Genomic DNA, 14958 nt, shown 5'->3' with positions numbered 1-14958 from the left:
CTGTTTCTGCCGCTGATACACTCGGCCGGTGAACCACCTGACTCACACAGGCTCTCCTCCTCCACAGTCCTCGTTTATGAAGAGCTTTACAAACACAACATCACGGCTAACAGCTGGATTCTCCCGTTTCAGTGCCAAACAGCCACTTCCTGCTACAGACAGTAAAGTGGACAGTTCGGCGCTAAACATGTTTTTAAAACTTGAAGCTCTTATTTGTTAAAGCCAGCTTCACAGACAGATCTGTGTCAGTGTTTTAGAGCAGGGCTCAGTGGTGTAAACCAGCCTTTATATGTGTTTCATCTCCATTTTTACATTAAACTGAACCAAAACACTGAAAACTTCACCTGATATGTCTGTGTAGGTTCTCATCATACAGTCATGGTAATCTAAGGAGCCTGGAAAGAAAAGTGACTTCTTTAAGTTTCTTGAAGACGTTTCATCTCTCGAAACCTCTGCTGATAATCACCCACACCCTTTTTCACAGCTTGGCTCATGTGATGAGCCACATGATCAATAGTTGGTCAGCGACCCTCTTAAGGGACACTCCCACTAGGATTAAAATCTGGGACTCTCCACTTTTTGGTTTTAGAAGTGAAGAAGCTGAATGTTCGGATTAAACATCTTCAAGAAACTTAAAGCAGTGCACTCGCTTTTCTTTCTAAGCGGCCTTTCTTAGATCACCTGATGTAACCTGAGTAAATTATGTCGAGTGTCAGCGGGGTTTGAAAACTCTGCAGCATGACCCGGGTGTTGCTGGTGGCATCATGAGCTTAGACCCCTCAGTCAGCTCGGTCTAAAGTCATCGTCAGCACTAACAGGCACAAATAGGCTCTAACGTGACAAACTGACCCGACATTTAAAGAGTGCCCACTACAGTCTCAGCTAAAACATATTAAAATGTGCAACGCCAAGGACTGTACACTGGACTCCATTTCAGTGCAAAAGAATAAAACAAAGTAAATCCATCCAATCTCCTCTGCCTGTCCTTATCATCAATAAAAACAATTAAGAAAACAGAAAATCATAGAAACAGTAATCTTTGTTATTGCATCATCACACATCAGTTCCCAGTAACTAGTCAGAATGAGACGTTGTTTTCATCTTTCTCACACTCATCTCACTCCCCGGTCACAACAGGTGGTGACTTTAACAGGTGTTACAACCTGGCTCAAAGCTGCAAAAGAGGGCGGAGACTGAAAACAGAGACTGGTTTCATTTTGAAGTTCTTAATAACCTCGGCTAAAGATGAAAACAGACAGCGTGACAGGGTCTGACAACGAGTGGTGGCGTCGTCCTAGCCGACCTCGGCAGTTATTCACACGCCATGACCAAAAACTCCTGCAGTGTCACAGCAGATAGAGGAGGAGTCACAGAGGAGCGTAACAGCTGTGACAGATGCAACAGGAGGACGAGCTCCAACAGTAAACACACTGAAGACAGGAAAGCAGTCACGTGTGATGTTGGTCCTGTTTTTATCTCCACTAAAACCTCTCTAACGTCACATGTAACAGAACACAGACACGTCTGATTATCAGGGACCACGACCCACATCTTTGCCTCACTATGTTTATAAGAAGAGACTGAAAATAATGATTCTCCCAACACATCACCAACACTTTTATGGCAAACAGATAATAGTGAGTGACAAGAGGTGAACTGTTTCATATGCAGTTATCAGGGTAAATACATTTAAACCAAAGACACTGGAAGAGTAAATGAAAGGAACTGAAGGTGACAATTCAAGAAGCTCAACAGAAGTCAAATGTAACATGATCAAGATTCCCTGTTAAAAACAGATATGTACAGTATAATAGTAGACTACACTAATAATAGTGTATAGTATAGTAGTAGACTACACTAATAATAGTGTATAGTATAGTAGTATACTATATGAAGTCTACACCGCCATGTCCTTAAAATTCAGCGAAATTAAGGACGCATTTGAGGGCCGCATTTCGAGCAGCGACCTTCGTCCCGTCGCTGTGACGTAATCGGCCTTAAAATGCGTCCTTTAAGGCTGCAGACCCTGAATTGGGATACAGCCAGAGTCTCGTCTCTGTTTTCACAGAGGATGTGGTTCTGTTGGCTTCATCAGGTGATGGCCTCCAGCTCACAGTGGAGCTGTTCTCAGCAGAGTGTGAAGCCGTGTGAATGAGGATCAGCATCTGAGGCCATGGTCCTCAGCTGGGAAAGGGTGGAGTGCCCACTCTGGGTCAGAGACGTTCCTGCCCCAGGTGGAGGAGTCTCAGGGTCGTGTAAAGAAGGGGGAGGGGAGCAGGAATCAACAGACAGACTGTTGCTGCGGTAACAGTGAGGTGGACGCTGTACCGGTCTGTCGTGGTGAAGAGAGAGAGAGCTGAGCATGACAGCGAAGCTCTAAATTTACCGGTCGATCTACGTCCCTGCCCTCACCTATGGTCACGAGCTGTGGGCAGTGACTGGAAGAACCAGATCGTGGTTACAAGTGGGGCAAATAAATTTTCTCTGAAGGGTAGCTGGTGTCTCCCTTGGAGACGGGGTGAGGAGAATCCCCTTCACAAAAACTAATCAAGTGAACAAGACTCTCCAGGAGGGAAACATTTAAATATCCAAGTCTACCATAAAGAGAAAACTGCATGAAGGGAAACACAGATGGTGCATTACAATTCACTGCATGTGTTTTACATGAAGAATGGAGGATATACCGTCCACTTTCACTCTGTCTTTAGCAGCAAGTGGCTCTTTGTTGTTTGGCTAGCTGCACTGAAACAGGAGAATCCAGCTGTTAGCCGTAATGTTGGTGTTTGTAAAGCACTTTATAACCAAGAACTGTGTTTTTAATTTAAAGATTAAACTATTAACCGACACTGATCAATGATGTAATGATCACATCTGGACTCACCGAGCCTTTCTGCAGTTCCTCACAGCTGGAATCAGTCTCAGTCGTCCCTCCTTTGATGCTTTGTACTTCTGCAGGTCAAACTCATCCAGAACCTCCTCTGACATCTGCAGCATGAAGGCCAGAGCTGAGCAGTGGATCATAGAGAGGTCCTTTGACCTTTTCTTTGACTTCAGGAACTCTTGGATCTCCTGATGTACTGAGAGGTCGTTCATCTCCATCAGACAGTGGAAGATGTTGATGTTTCTGTCAGGACAGGAATTAAACTTCTTGTTATTCTTCAGGTTCTTGATGACTCTCTGGATGGTTTCTGGACTGTTCTCTGTCTGACCCAGCAGACCTCCTAAGAGTCTCTGGTTGGACTCCAGACAGAGGCCATGAAGGAAGCGGACAAACAGGTCCAGGTGGCCATTTTTACTCTGGAGGGATTTCTCCATGGCTCGTTGAAGGAAATCATCCAGAGATGACTCTTTGTATTTTTTTCCCAGGAAGTCCTTCAGCACCTCTGACTTCCTGTTGGTGAAACAGTGGAACATGTAGACTGCAGCCAGAAACTCCTGGATGCTCAGATGAACAAAGCAGTAGACTGGTTTCTGGAAGATCACACACTCTCTTTTGAAGATCTCTGTACAAACTCCTGAGTACACCGAGGCCTCTGTCACATCCAGACCACACTGCTCCAGGTCTTCTTGGTAGAACATGATGTTTCCTTTCTCCAGATGTTCAAACGCCAGCCTCCCCAGCTTCAGAAGAACTTCCCTGTCAGCCTCCGTCAGCTCCTGTGGACTCGTCTCATGTCCCTCGTGGTACTTGTTCTTCTTCCTCTTTGTCTGAACCAGCAGGAAGTGTGAGTACATGTCAGTCAGGGTCTTGGGCAGCTCTCCTCTCTGCTCTGTAGTCAACATGTGCTCCAGAACTGTAGCAGTGATCCAGCAGAAGACTGGGATTCTACACATGATGTGGAGGCTCCTGGATGTCTTCATGTGGGAGATGATTCTGCTGGACAGCTCTTCATCACTGAATCTCCTCCTGAAGTACTCCTCCTTCTGGGCGTCAGTGAAGCCTCGTACTTCTGTTAGCCTGTCAACACATGTAGGAGGGATCTGATTGGCCGCTGCAGGTCGGGAAGTTATCCAGACGAGAGCCGAGGGAAGCAGATTCCCCTGGATGAGGTTTGTCAGCAGCTGGCTGACTGATGACTTCTGTGTGACATCAGACAGCAGCTTCCTGTTGGTGAAATCCAATGAAAGTCTGCTTTCATCCAGGCCGTCAAAGATGAACAAAAGCTGAGAGACAGCCAGCTTCTCTGCTGTGACCTTCTGTAGTGTTGGATGGAAAACATGGAGCAGCTCCAGAAGACTGTACTGCTCCTCTCTGATCAGGTTCAGCTCCCTGAATGAAAGCAGAACCACCACACTGACATGTTGGTTCTCCAAGCCCTCTGCCCAGTCCAGAGTGAACTTCTGCACTGAGAAGGTTTTTCCAACACCAGCCACGCCGTTGGTCAGAACCACTCTGATGGGTCTCTGTTGGTCAGGTAAGGCTTTAAAGATGTCCTGGCACCTGATTGGAGTGTCATGGAGGGCGTCCATCTTGGAAGCTGTCTCCAGCTGCCTCACCTCATGTTGGCTATGAACCTCTTCACTCTGTCCCTCTGTGATGTAGAGCTCAGTGTAGATCCTGTTGAGGAGGGTTCTACTTCCTGTTTCATCACTTCCTTCAGTCACACGTTCACATCTCCTCCTCAGACTGATCTTATGTTCATCTAAAACCTCCTGCAGACCAACATCTGCTGAAAGAAAGAAAAACAGAAAGAAAACTCTTCAATGTCTGAACAACAACAAGAAGTCCAGTTTTCAGAAATGAGTCCATCAGCAGACAGATGTTCAGTCTTACTTTGTACACAGCTGCTCTGACTGGCTGTCTGCAGTCCAGCTCTGCTTCTGGATCTTTCTCCACACTGGGGACAGGACCAGTCTCCTGATGAAGCAGACTGGTCCCAGTATGAGGAGATGCACTGTCTGCAGAACCAGTGTCCACAGCTGGTAGAGACTGGATCCTTCAGGACGTCCTGACACAAAGCACAGCAGGACAGCTGCTCCTCCTCACAGACACCACTCCTCTTCCTCTTCCTCCCTCTGTGAACACATTTCTTTATCACTAAAATCATTGACTGTCAGTGACAAACATCCAGATTTGATGACACTGTGCAGAAGCTCTGATGGTCACAGAGAAAAGTCAAAGTGGAGAAACTTGTGTTTGAGTTCAGAATCCAAGTTTCCTTTGCTGTTCCTGCCTGTCTTATTAAACACAGAGTGATCAGCCTACAAACTCCACAGTAAAAGCCTTCATCACAGAGCTGATTATGTCCTTCACTGGATGTACTGGAAGTTTGCGATCCATCACTTTCAACTGACCTTTGACCTCCTCTAAAAACTGTGGTGGAGCAGCGGTGTCACATTCAGAGCTTTCAGCTTTATTTTGAAAGAGTTCAGTCATCAGGAAGTGAACTTCTGGGTTCTGATTTCCTTTCTATTATTTTACAGAAGTGAAGAAGAAGAACTAAAAGCTTTGAAATGATCTGAGTGATATTTTTGAACATTGCCACCAAATTGAGTTCAGCCTCCAGCAGTAACTTTGTTTCATGATGCCTCCCTGATGATGTGATGTTTGATTACAAACCTGTTTATGTGTTAGACATTAATCACATGAACACAGGCAGAAAAAAGAAGCCAATGAAACAAATGACAGAAACGTGTTCATTCACTGCCATGATCCATATTTGATATGTACAGATGTTTGTAAAGAACACGTGTGCAGCGCTTTGTTCTGAGTATCTGCTGTCAGCACACAGTGCAGCAATAACTACAACCACACGTTTCTGTAGATCCTGAACATCAGCCTGGAGGAATCTGACCTCAGGTCTGCACACAGAGGAGCTTCACCTCTGGGATGATGCTGGCTTCAGCTCCTTCTACAATCAGGCAGAAGCTTCTGCACCATCAGGACACAAACAGAGAGGAGCTTCTATCCTCAGACCATCCAAGTCCTAAATCAGAACATGCTCCCCTCATAGCATCACCATCAGGGTTTAAACAGGACCTTACATCATGTTCTTGTCTCACTGTCATATTTCAGATCATACCTGATTCATTATGACGTCACACGCTGCTACACTGATCCTGCTGCTTCATTACTGCTGATATTACTCTGCTCACTCTGTTCAGTTACTCTGTTTACATCACTTTGCTCATTTGCTTTGTTCTGCTTGCACTGCTCTGTCAGTACATGCTGTGCTAATGTGGCACAAAGCACTTTAACATTACATCTGCACAATGTTTCATTATTTCATTTAATGATTGTTTCTAATGTTTTGTCCAGTCACAGGAGCAGCTCAGCACATTTCACTGTGTTGTACGTGTATGACGATGCCTGTGACAAATAAACAGCCTCGGACTCTTCAATCTTCTGCATTTCTTTGGAGATCAGCTCAGTGGCCTGTTGAGACCATCTTTCTATTTCTGATGACTCAGTTCAGATTATTATCCTGATACTTTCTTTTAAAATGTGATGAAATCATTTATCTGATGTTCTGACACAAATACACCAAAACAATCCCAAACAGCACAAACCACCACGTTACACACAGTGTAATAAAAATACAGGCAACTACAAATAAAAACACTTTAAAATATAAACTAAAATTACAAAGTGGTCACAGAATTTCAAACACCCGTAAATGAGTCAGAAGCTCTCTTACATGGTCAGCTGAGCTCCATGATTGAAGAACGTTGTTGCTGCAGGTTCATGACTGAAATATGGAGGAACTTTTTCTTTGGACCAGTCACTCCTCACAGACACACAGCTGGATACTGGAGACTGTGACCTCTGACCTCTGCAAACACAAACACATCACATGAATTACTGATTAATCTCTCTTTAAAATCTTTTAAGCAGCTGCAAACACACAAACTGGATGATGTGATGGTTTCTGTCAGTAATAGTTGTCTCAGATTAGAGTACAGACGGCTGCAGAGACGTTCACAGCAACAGAGCAGAAATCATTACCTTGGATTGCATTACTACTACGATTGATACTAGCATTATCGTACCCGGACCACCATTAGGAATCATTTATGATGTCACTGGTAGAACATTTATAGAAACAACCTTTGAACTCTGAGTCAGCAGCTCTCTTACATGGTCAGCTGAGCTCCATGATTGAAGTTCACTGTTGGTGCAGGTTCATCACTGAAATATGGAGGAAGTCTTTCTTTGGACCAGTCACTCCTCACAGACACACAGCTGGATGCTGGAGACTGTGACCTCTGACCTCTGCAAACACAACCACATTGCATTCATTTCACATCAATTAGTACACCACAAAAGGCATGCAAGGAACACAGTATGAAGGCAAACTTCTGGCTTCAATAACATTCAACAGGTCAGGTGGAAACTTTTCTCAGATTTGATTCATGTTTTTATAGAACGATCCAGCTAAAAAAAATATACCATTAGGTCAGGGGTCAGCAACCTTCAGGACCCAAAGAGCCATTTGGAGCCAGTTTCCACGCAAAAGAAAACACTGGGAGCCACAAATACTTTTTGACATCTAGAATGAAGATAACACTGTATATACTGTTTTTTACCTTTATGCTTTGTGTGAACAACTAAGGTGTGTTGCTTATGAAATCCATGAAGTGCTACAGAGAAAATTACAGGTTATTTATGTAATGAACACATTTGAACTCTTAAAGAAATATAACCAAAGGAAAGACACCCAGCTGAACTAAAATGATGTAGCAAACAAAAGCTGCTGTGAGCCGCCACCCTTATATCTCCTTTGGGCTTTTGGAGCCTTGACCTGACTTTTAAAAAATAATTGGAAAAAAAGCTCTATGCTGCTGAAAGATGAAAAATAGATATTTGCAAAATTCTGCCTAAATATGTATTTTACCTGGTTAATGTGTGTGGCGGGGCGTGGTCTGCAGCGCCGCTGCAGGGGAGGCGGACGCACCTGAGCTGCACCCGCAATCACGCCTCGCCGCCTTAACGTCTGTGCTGTTGTGTTGGTGTGTGTCGGGCTGTGAGCTGCAAAGCTACAGCCGGCTGTGTGCGTACAGCAACCGTGTGTGAAAAGTGGTCAATAAAGAGATGCTGAAAAGCGTGTTCATGCAAACATCGTCGGGTCTGCCGTGATATGTTTACAACGGGACTTCTGCTGCTGAACCTCTGCGCACAGCGTCTGCAGGTCGGGGCTGTACGAAGTCACTTTCATCTTTACAGGACTGTAAGCTGTCGTCTGTGAGGCGTGAGCGGTGTTTGTTTTTAACATAGTTCACGGTGGAGAACAGCTGCTGACATAATGTGGATCCGAAGATCCATAATTGGCCTACCTGGGGCTGAAAGTCTCGATAAATGCACGGCGTTTCGGCGGGTACACCGGCTTCCGCGAGTGTGACGCTTATTTGAGCGATGAAAAAATAATAAAATATAATTTTCTTTTTATATTTCAATATCACAATAATCTTCCAATTTAGAACTACAAGTTAAAAAAGAACATAAATAAAATACACTTCAGCTAAATACTTCTAATTTATTTTCCCAAACCACGAGGAGCCGCACTGTAAGGACTAAAGAGCCGCAGGTTGCCGACCCCTGCATTAGTGTTAGTCAATGTTGCAACTGAACTGAAAAACAAAAGATTTTGGTCCAAAGAAACAAAGTCACTATTAATACAACACAACCCCCCCAAAAAGAGCCATGTAGACCCCGGGCTCTATGGGTCTTGTGCTCGGAGCTTGTTCCTGTGCTGCCATGATTAGTGCCTCTGTGCTGTCTTTCAGTCCAGCTTTGTTCAGCCACTGGTAGGATTTCTGGATGTCAGCCACTTCCTCTGCCTGCTGGTGGTGCAAACTGTGTTGTTCTGAGTTTCATTGGACGTCTTTGTCCAAAGCACCAGACAAAGGGCAAAGTAGATGCATTTGCATCAGCAGGAAAATACACCCCAAACTAGCATCATCATTATACAACTTTAACAACTGCCACTAAATGATACTTCATACACAGACCAGTGTTAGGTTAAGTTATGATGTCACTGGCAGAACATTTATAGAAACAACCTTTGAACTCTGAGTCAGCAGCTCTCTTACATGGTCAGCTGAGCTCCATGATTGAAGAACATTGTTGCTGCAGGTTCATTACTGAAGTCTGGAGGATATTCTTTGGACCAGTCACTCCTCACAGACACACAGCTGGATGCTGGAGACTGTGACCTCTGACCTCTGCAAACACAAACATCAATAACTGATCAGTTCTCTCTGACAGCCATATGATCAGCTGATCCCTCTGTGATATTGTGTCTGCCTCATAACGCTGACAGGTCAGCCAATCATCAGCCAGTTTTTCTGTCTCTGAATGAACTCAGTTTGTTCTCAGCTCTTCTCTCTGATTCTGCTGCACTGACTTCACTTAAACTTACAGAGTTCAGATCTTAGCAAGAAAACAAGTCAATAAAAATCAAACTCAGATCAAACAGTTTGAACCAATCACAGATCAATGATTCTGTCATGGTTATGTTGAAATGACTAATAAAGTTAGTAGTGTTCTTACATTATTGCTGCAGGTCCATGACTGTAAGGTGGAGGTGTTTGTGTAACCCCGTCACTCCTCACAGACACACAGCTGGATGCTGCTCCGTCCTCTTCCTCCATCTTCTTGATGTCAGGGTGGAGTTAGTCTGAGAGGTAAACACACACACTCAGAGGTGCTGTTGTACTGGAAGCATCACACTGACGGCTTTCTAATGTTGGAGCTTTGGCCCTAAAGTCCAAACCAGTTATTTTAGAGGCTCAAAGTCTTTAAAAAACACCAAAACCATCACATTATTTAATAAGTACATGATCAGGTGGATGAAGGAACTCAGTGTGTTTGGGATCATCATCATGGTGAGGAGCCCACATGTTACGGCTCCTTTGGAGAGAAGCTGAGGATCACTGCAGGAAGTGAGCTCATGAAACCAAACTGCTGTTTGTGAGCAGGATGACTCTGTTATTGGACCTGCTCTGTGTTCTACATATGATCAATACTTCAAATATCTGTAAACATCTCATCTTATATTTGTTGCACTTGGTCACATCTGTCTTTAAAAATAGATTTTTAATGTCACTGAGAGTTCTTTTCTACCTTTATTGATTTATTTTGGAATAAATTAAATATAAAGGTGCCAAAAACTGCCTGCAGCTTCTGCTCTGTGACAGGAAACTACTGTCAGGCTCAAAATGACTTCAGATTATTCATCAGAGAGTGTTTATAGATCACAGGACACGTTACAGTTTTACAGCCTCACGGACATAAAACTCTTAAAGTTTGTTTCTGAAGGGATTTTCAGATCAGACCTGATGTTTCTGCCTACAGCCTGTTTACCGATATAATCAATATCAGACATCAGAGCAACAGAAACCTCGGTGATCAGGACGCCGGGACTGAGAACAGGAAGTGGCTCAAACGTCGCACTTTCATAAAGTCAGCCTGAACTCCACTCACAGAGTTTCTGTCGCCATTTTAGTTTTAAAACCCGTCGTGATAAGGGCGGGTCTTACTGTGAACCTGCGCGCTCATTGGCTAATAACTTGAGATTGACAAGCCGTTATCCAATGAGCGCGCGGCTTCTCCCAACATAAAGTAGTTTCCTTTGAAAAACCAAAGTCTGATTATTTTTGCCTCCACTGACGGAGCCTGTTGTTCCCGCCACAGAGACACAGTAATGTCAGAGCGGTGTTAACACTCACCTGCCTCAGCACAGCTCTCACTCTCCTCCTGCTCTCTCAGCTAAACTCACTTCCTCTCTACTTACAGGAAACCAGCGCTCAGAGGAGCCGACCGGCCTCACGTTTCACCCACAGACACGAACAGCGTGGAATTATTTTATGTCATAAGAAGAAACATATTCATGTTAACACTCACCTGCATCAGCTCCACCTTCCTCCTCCTGCTGCTCTGAACGGAGGATCAACACTTTCACTTTCACTGCTCCTCCCTAAACACAGAGGATGCTGGGACTTGTAGTTTTTACCTTGTGTGATATTTATGGATGTGACACTAAATCACAGCATGAAAACTTCCTGCAAACATGTCACAGGCGATAAAAGTTTCACATTAAAGGTGAAGTTATTTTTCTGTCTCATGTTCAATAAACAGTGAGCTGGGAAAACTGAAGAACAGACTTCAGACGTTCCCTGCAGAGTTTCTGCTGCTCGGTCGTCTGCATGTTGCTGAGACTGAGCTGATGATGAAGCTGTGATGGGTTTATGGCACGTTTGGTTCTGGAGAAGAGTTTTACTGCCGGTGCAGGTGAAATGATCAGAGGTTACAGCCTCTGGTTAAAGTGGAGGCAGCGATCAGGACGGCTGAGCAGCAGAGGTCTCGAGGGTCCTAAAGTGTAAAAGCATCAGAATCAGAATCAGAAAGGGTTTTATTGCCAAATGTTGAGCAGGTTTACAACATTAGGAAATTGCTGCGGTGCTTCAGTGCAAACATACTGTCATAAATTACGCTTAAATAGACATGAAAATAAAAATAAGAATAAGAATTAAAAGTGCTAAGTAGATAGATATATACATGATATATACATGAGTGCAGGTGGTGATCAGTGCCAAACATGGAATGATGCAGTGAACACAGCGTAGGGTGTTAGTGGTGGGAACAGTCATACGGTTATTGTTCATGTGTCCGACAGCAGAGGGGAAGAAACTGTTCTTATGGCGAGAGGTTCTGGTGCGAATGGACCGGAGCCTCCTGCCTGAGGGGAGCAGGTCAAACAGACTGTGTCCAGGGTGAGAAGGGTCAGCTGAGATCCGAGCTGCACGCCCCAGTGTCCTGGAGGTGTACAGGTCCTGCAGAGATGGGAGTCTGCAGCCAATCACCTTGTCAGCAGAGCGCACAACACGCTGCAGTCTCTGTTTGTCCCTGACAGTGGCTCCAGCGTACCACACGGTGATGGAGGAGGTGAGGATGGACTCGATGATTGCAGTGTAGAATTGCATCATCGTCCGTGTTGGCAGGTTGAATTTCTTCAGCTGCCTCAGGAAGTACATCCTCTGCTGGGCTTTCTTAATGACGGAGGTGATGGTGGGCTCCCACTTCAGGTCCTGGGTGATGGTGGTACCCAGGAAGCGGAATGAGTCCACAGAGGTGATGGGGGTGTCAGACAGGATGATGGGGGGGAGTGGGGCTGTGTGCGTCCTGAAGTCCACAATAATCTCCACTGTCTTCTGGGCATTCAGCACCAGGTTGTTGTGGCTGCACCAGGACACCAGACGTTCAACCTCCCTCCTGTAGGCAGACTCATCCCCGTCCGAGATGAGTCCAATAACGGTGGTGTCATCAGTGTTAGTAACACAAAGATCACAGAATGGGATCATCCACACAACACTAACATCTAAATCCACGGCAGGAACTCTTCCAGTGTCCTGAAAAATCTGTGTGCACGATGCTGAGATTAAAATCTGTCTGCTCATCTTAATGCAATATTTACTAAAGTCTGGTAGAAGTTTTACTGATTTCCAGTCCACTTAGCAGACGTGTGGATAGGTGCTGGGTTGTAGAGCAGACTGAAAGCTTTAAGTTCATCCTCTGATTAAAAACTCAGACCCACAGATACAGGAAGTATAATGCTGGTGTAAGACAGGAAACGGCAACACGGCAGCCATCTTTTTCCTCCCATGATGACCAGTGTCCCAGCAGAAGCTGGGGTTTGTTAGATCCTGTTCGATCCAGAGGAAACAGGCTAAAAGAGTCGATCAGGGGGGATCATGGTTTTATTATGTGCTCGTTATGATTGAAGCTCTGGTTGTGTGTTAGAGACAGAACCTGCAGATTCCTCCACTCTGCCTCCTCTTCTGCAGGAATCAGCCTCTTGGCTGGTTTTATTCACCAACGTGAATAAAATCATCAAACTAATCCAAGTTCATTGTGAAATGCCTGAAAATGGAGGAATAAATCTGTCAGTTACCGTATAAAGTTTGAGTTTGTCAGTGTTTTACACGGAGACGGTCGTCAGATGTTGAATGTTTAGCATGAATGTTCCACATCTGGAGAAACCTTCAAGATTAAAGCCAGTGAAAAGTGAAGAGTTTCTGCAGCAGCCGCACTTCCTGCAAATCTGTTCTTTCAAAATAAAGTGAAGAGTCTAAAATTATATTCACGACAGGTTTAAAGGTGAAGGTGGTCACATGGTTTTAGTGGAATGCCTACGTGGGCGCGTCTGAGTGATTTTGATTCAGATTCGTGCAGCGTGGAGCAGTAAACACTTGTTTTTGTTCATCTGGACTCATGAATGATTCCAGTTAGCACATTTCCAGCCAATGAAACGTAACTACAGATGAAGACAAACACATTTAAGCTGCCTGACTCTCGAGTGTGGGTGCGTGTTCCCATTTTCAGTCTGTTTTAGTTTTCAGTTTAGAGGAACGCTGCAAACTCACAAAAACTTCTTTCTTGTGAGGTTTTGTTGTCAGACTGATAAAAGCAGCAGCAGCTGGTGTTTGATGAGCAGACGTGTGTTTCCTGTTCTGTAATAATCAGCTTGTTACCATCACATAATGAACTCAGCCGTGACCAATGAGGCCGTCCTTGTGCGGTTCTCTGGCGCTGATTCTGACTGTGACCTTCACCTCTGCAGGGTCGCCTCTGCTCGTGGCTGAGCTCGTGTTTGTCAGGCTGACAAAATAAAAGCTTCTTCATTTCTGTGGCTGAAGAGGAGTCTGCTCTTCTTCACCAACAGGAAGTGAAACATTTCTCACTGATTCTGAAATCTTCACTTGTTTCACAAATTCACAGTAACACACACACGGTTGTGTTTTCATATCCTTGTGGGGACGTCTATTTGACATCATGCTCTCCTCAGCCTTTTACTCTAACCATTAAGACTGAATGCCTAACCCTGACCTGACTGTCCCTGACACTAAAACCACATTCTGAGTCTCACAAATGTCTTCAAACTTGTGGGGACGGGCATTTTGGTCCCCACAAAGACATGTAAACATGCACACACACAGGTATTAATGACCTCACAGGTTCATGTTTGGGGCTTTTAGCATCTTTGTGTGTCGCTCAGATTTAATTCACTCTTGTTTTGAGGTTTTGTGCCTTTTTGTTTCATTCTTTGTGCGTTTATTTTCTCTTTAAGCCTTTCAGGACTCGTGCTGTTGCCTTTTTCCTGGTGTGTTATTAGTATTTTTCATTTCTAAACTTATTGTAAAAGAAGGACCGATGGAACATTTATGTGAAAATAAACATGATCATTTAATGTTTTTGTCAGTCATTAAAAGATAAATCCTGGTCTTTCATTTTGCTGCTGCATTGTTCACTGAAACACCTATTTTCCTGTTTCTTTCTGTTTGTGTTTTTCTGCTTTTGCCTGTTTAGCGCTGCTGAGCAGGAAAACCCAGACGAACAAAAACCTCTTTTAAGTAAATGTTTGAGTCACTTTGGGTCTGAACTGTAAAAAACTGCAGACTGAAACAGATTTGAAGGCATCACAGGAACAGCCTCACATTCAAAACATGAAAGAGAGGACTTTTATTTTGAAACACTCAGGAAATGACAGAGGGAAAGTTTTTTAATTAAAACAAATTATTATTTTATGCATTCTAAGTTCATACAACCACCAAAACTGTGATGATCCTCACATCAGCTTTACTGTGTGAGGTCACATACACGATCATTAATGTTACTATTATTATTATTATTATTATTATTAGAGACTTGCAGAGAGAAGAGGTGGAAACATTTTGATTTTCATAAATTTAACAGACTAAAAACCTACAAACATGTTTGGTGCTGAAGAAAAATGGAAAATATCAGAACATCAGAGCTTAGACGACCTCCCTCATCATCTTGGTGACATCGTTGCTAAGGGTGACCATGTCCAAGGCCCAGCCCCTGGTGTCACGGCGACGGATGGCCGGTACTGAATAGGACTCAGGTGCAGAAACCCAGAGCGGAGACGGTAGATGATTTAATAGTTTATTACGGTTAAGTGCAAGGGGAACAAAAAAGGGAAACGTGGCAAAGACAGA

General features: G+C 44.2%; 2 protein-coding genes across 2 annotated transcripts in view; both read right to left on the bottom strand.

Moving 5' to 3' along the window:
- LOC147302807 (NACHT, LRR and PYD domains-containing protein 12-like) overlaps positions 1–6032 on the bottom strand; it is a 291268-nt gene extending 285236 nt beyond the window's left edge. Inside the window, exons 1-3 of the mRNA XM_086282123.1 lie at positions 6024–6032; positions 4775–4895; positions 2882–4670 (exon numbers count right to left, since the gene is read on the bottom strand). Of these exons, the coding sequence (XP_086138249.1) occupies positions 2882–4670; positions 4775–4895; positions 6024–6032 (1919 nt within the window). The remainder of the gene's footprint in view (positions 1–2881; positions 4671–4774; positions 4896–6023) is intronic.
- The window catches only part of LOC147302806 (protein NLRC3-like), a 341154-nt gene extending 331563 nt beyond the window's left edge, over positions 1–9591 (bottom strand). Inside the window, exons 1-3 of the mRNA XM_086284419.1 lie at positions 9491–9591; positions 9031–9162; positions 7079–7213 (exon numbers count right to left, since the gene is read on the bottom strand). Of these exons, the coding sequence (XP_086140545.1) occupies positions 7079–7213; positions 9031–9162; positions 9491–9591 (368 nt within the window). The remainder of the gene's footprint in view (positions 1–7078; positions 7214–9030; positions 9163–9490) is intronic.
- Positions 9592–14958: the final 5367 nt, after the last annotated feature.

The sequence above is a fragment of the Aulonocara sp. 'chitande type north' Nkhata Bay genome, linkage group LG23 (assembly GCF_057382095.1).
Source record: "Aulonocara sp. 'chitande type north' Nkhata Bay isolate Kocher_YH1m ecotype deep benthic linkage group LG23, A_spYH_male_GT1.1, whole genome shotgun sequence".
NCBI classification, from domain to species: domain Eukaryota; kingdom Metazoa; phylum Chordata; class Actinopteri; order Cichliformes; family Cichlidae; genus Aulonocara; species Aulonocara sp. 'chitande type north' Nkhata Bay.
The sequence above is the reverse complement of the archived record's forward strand: the minus strand, read 5'-3'. Positions and strand labels throughout refer to the sequence as shown.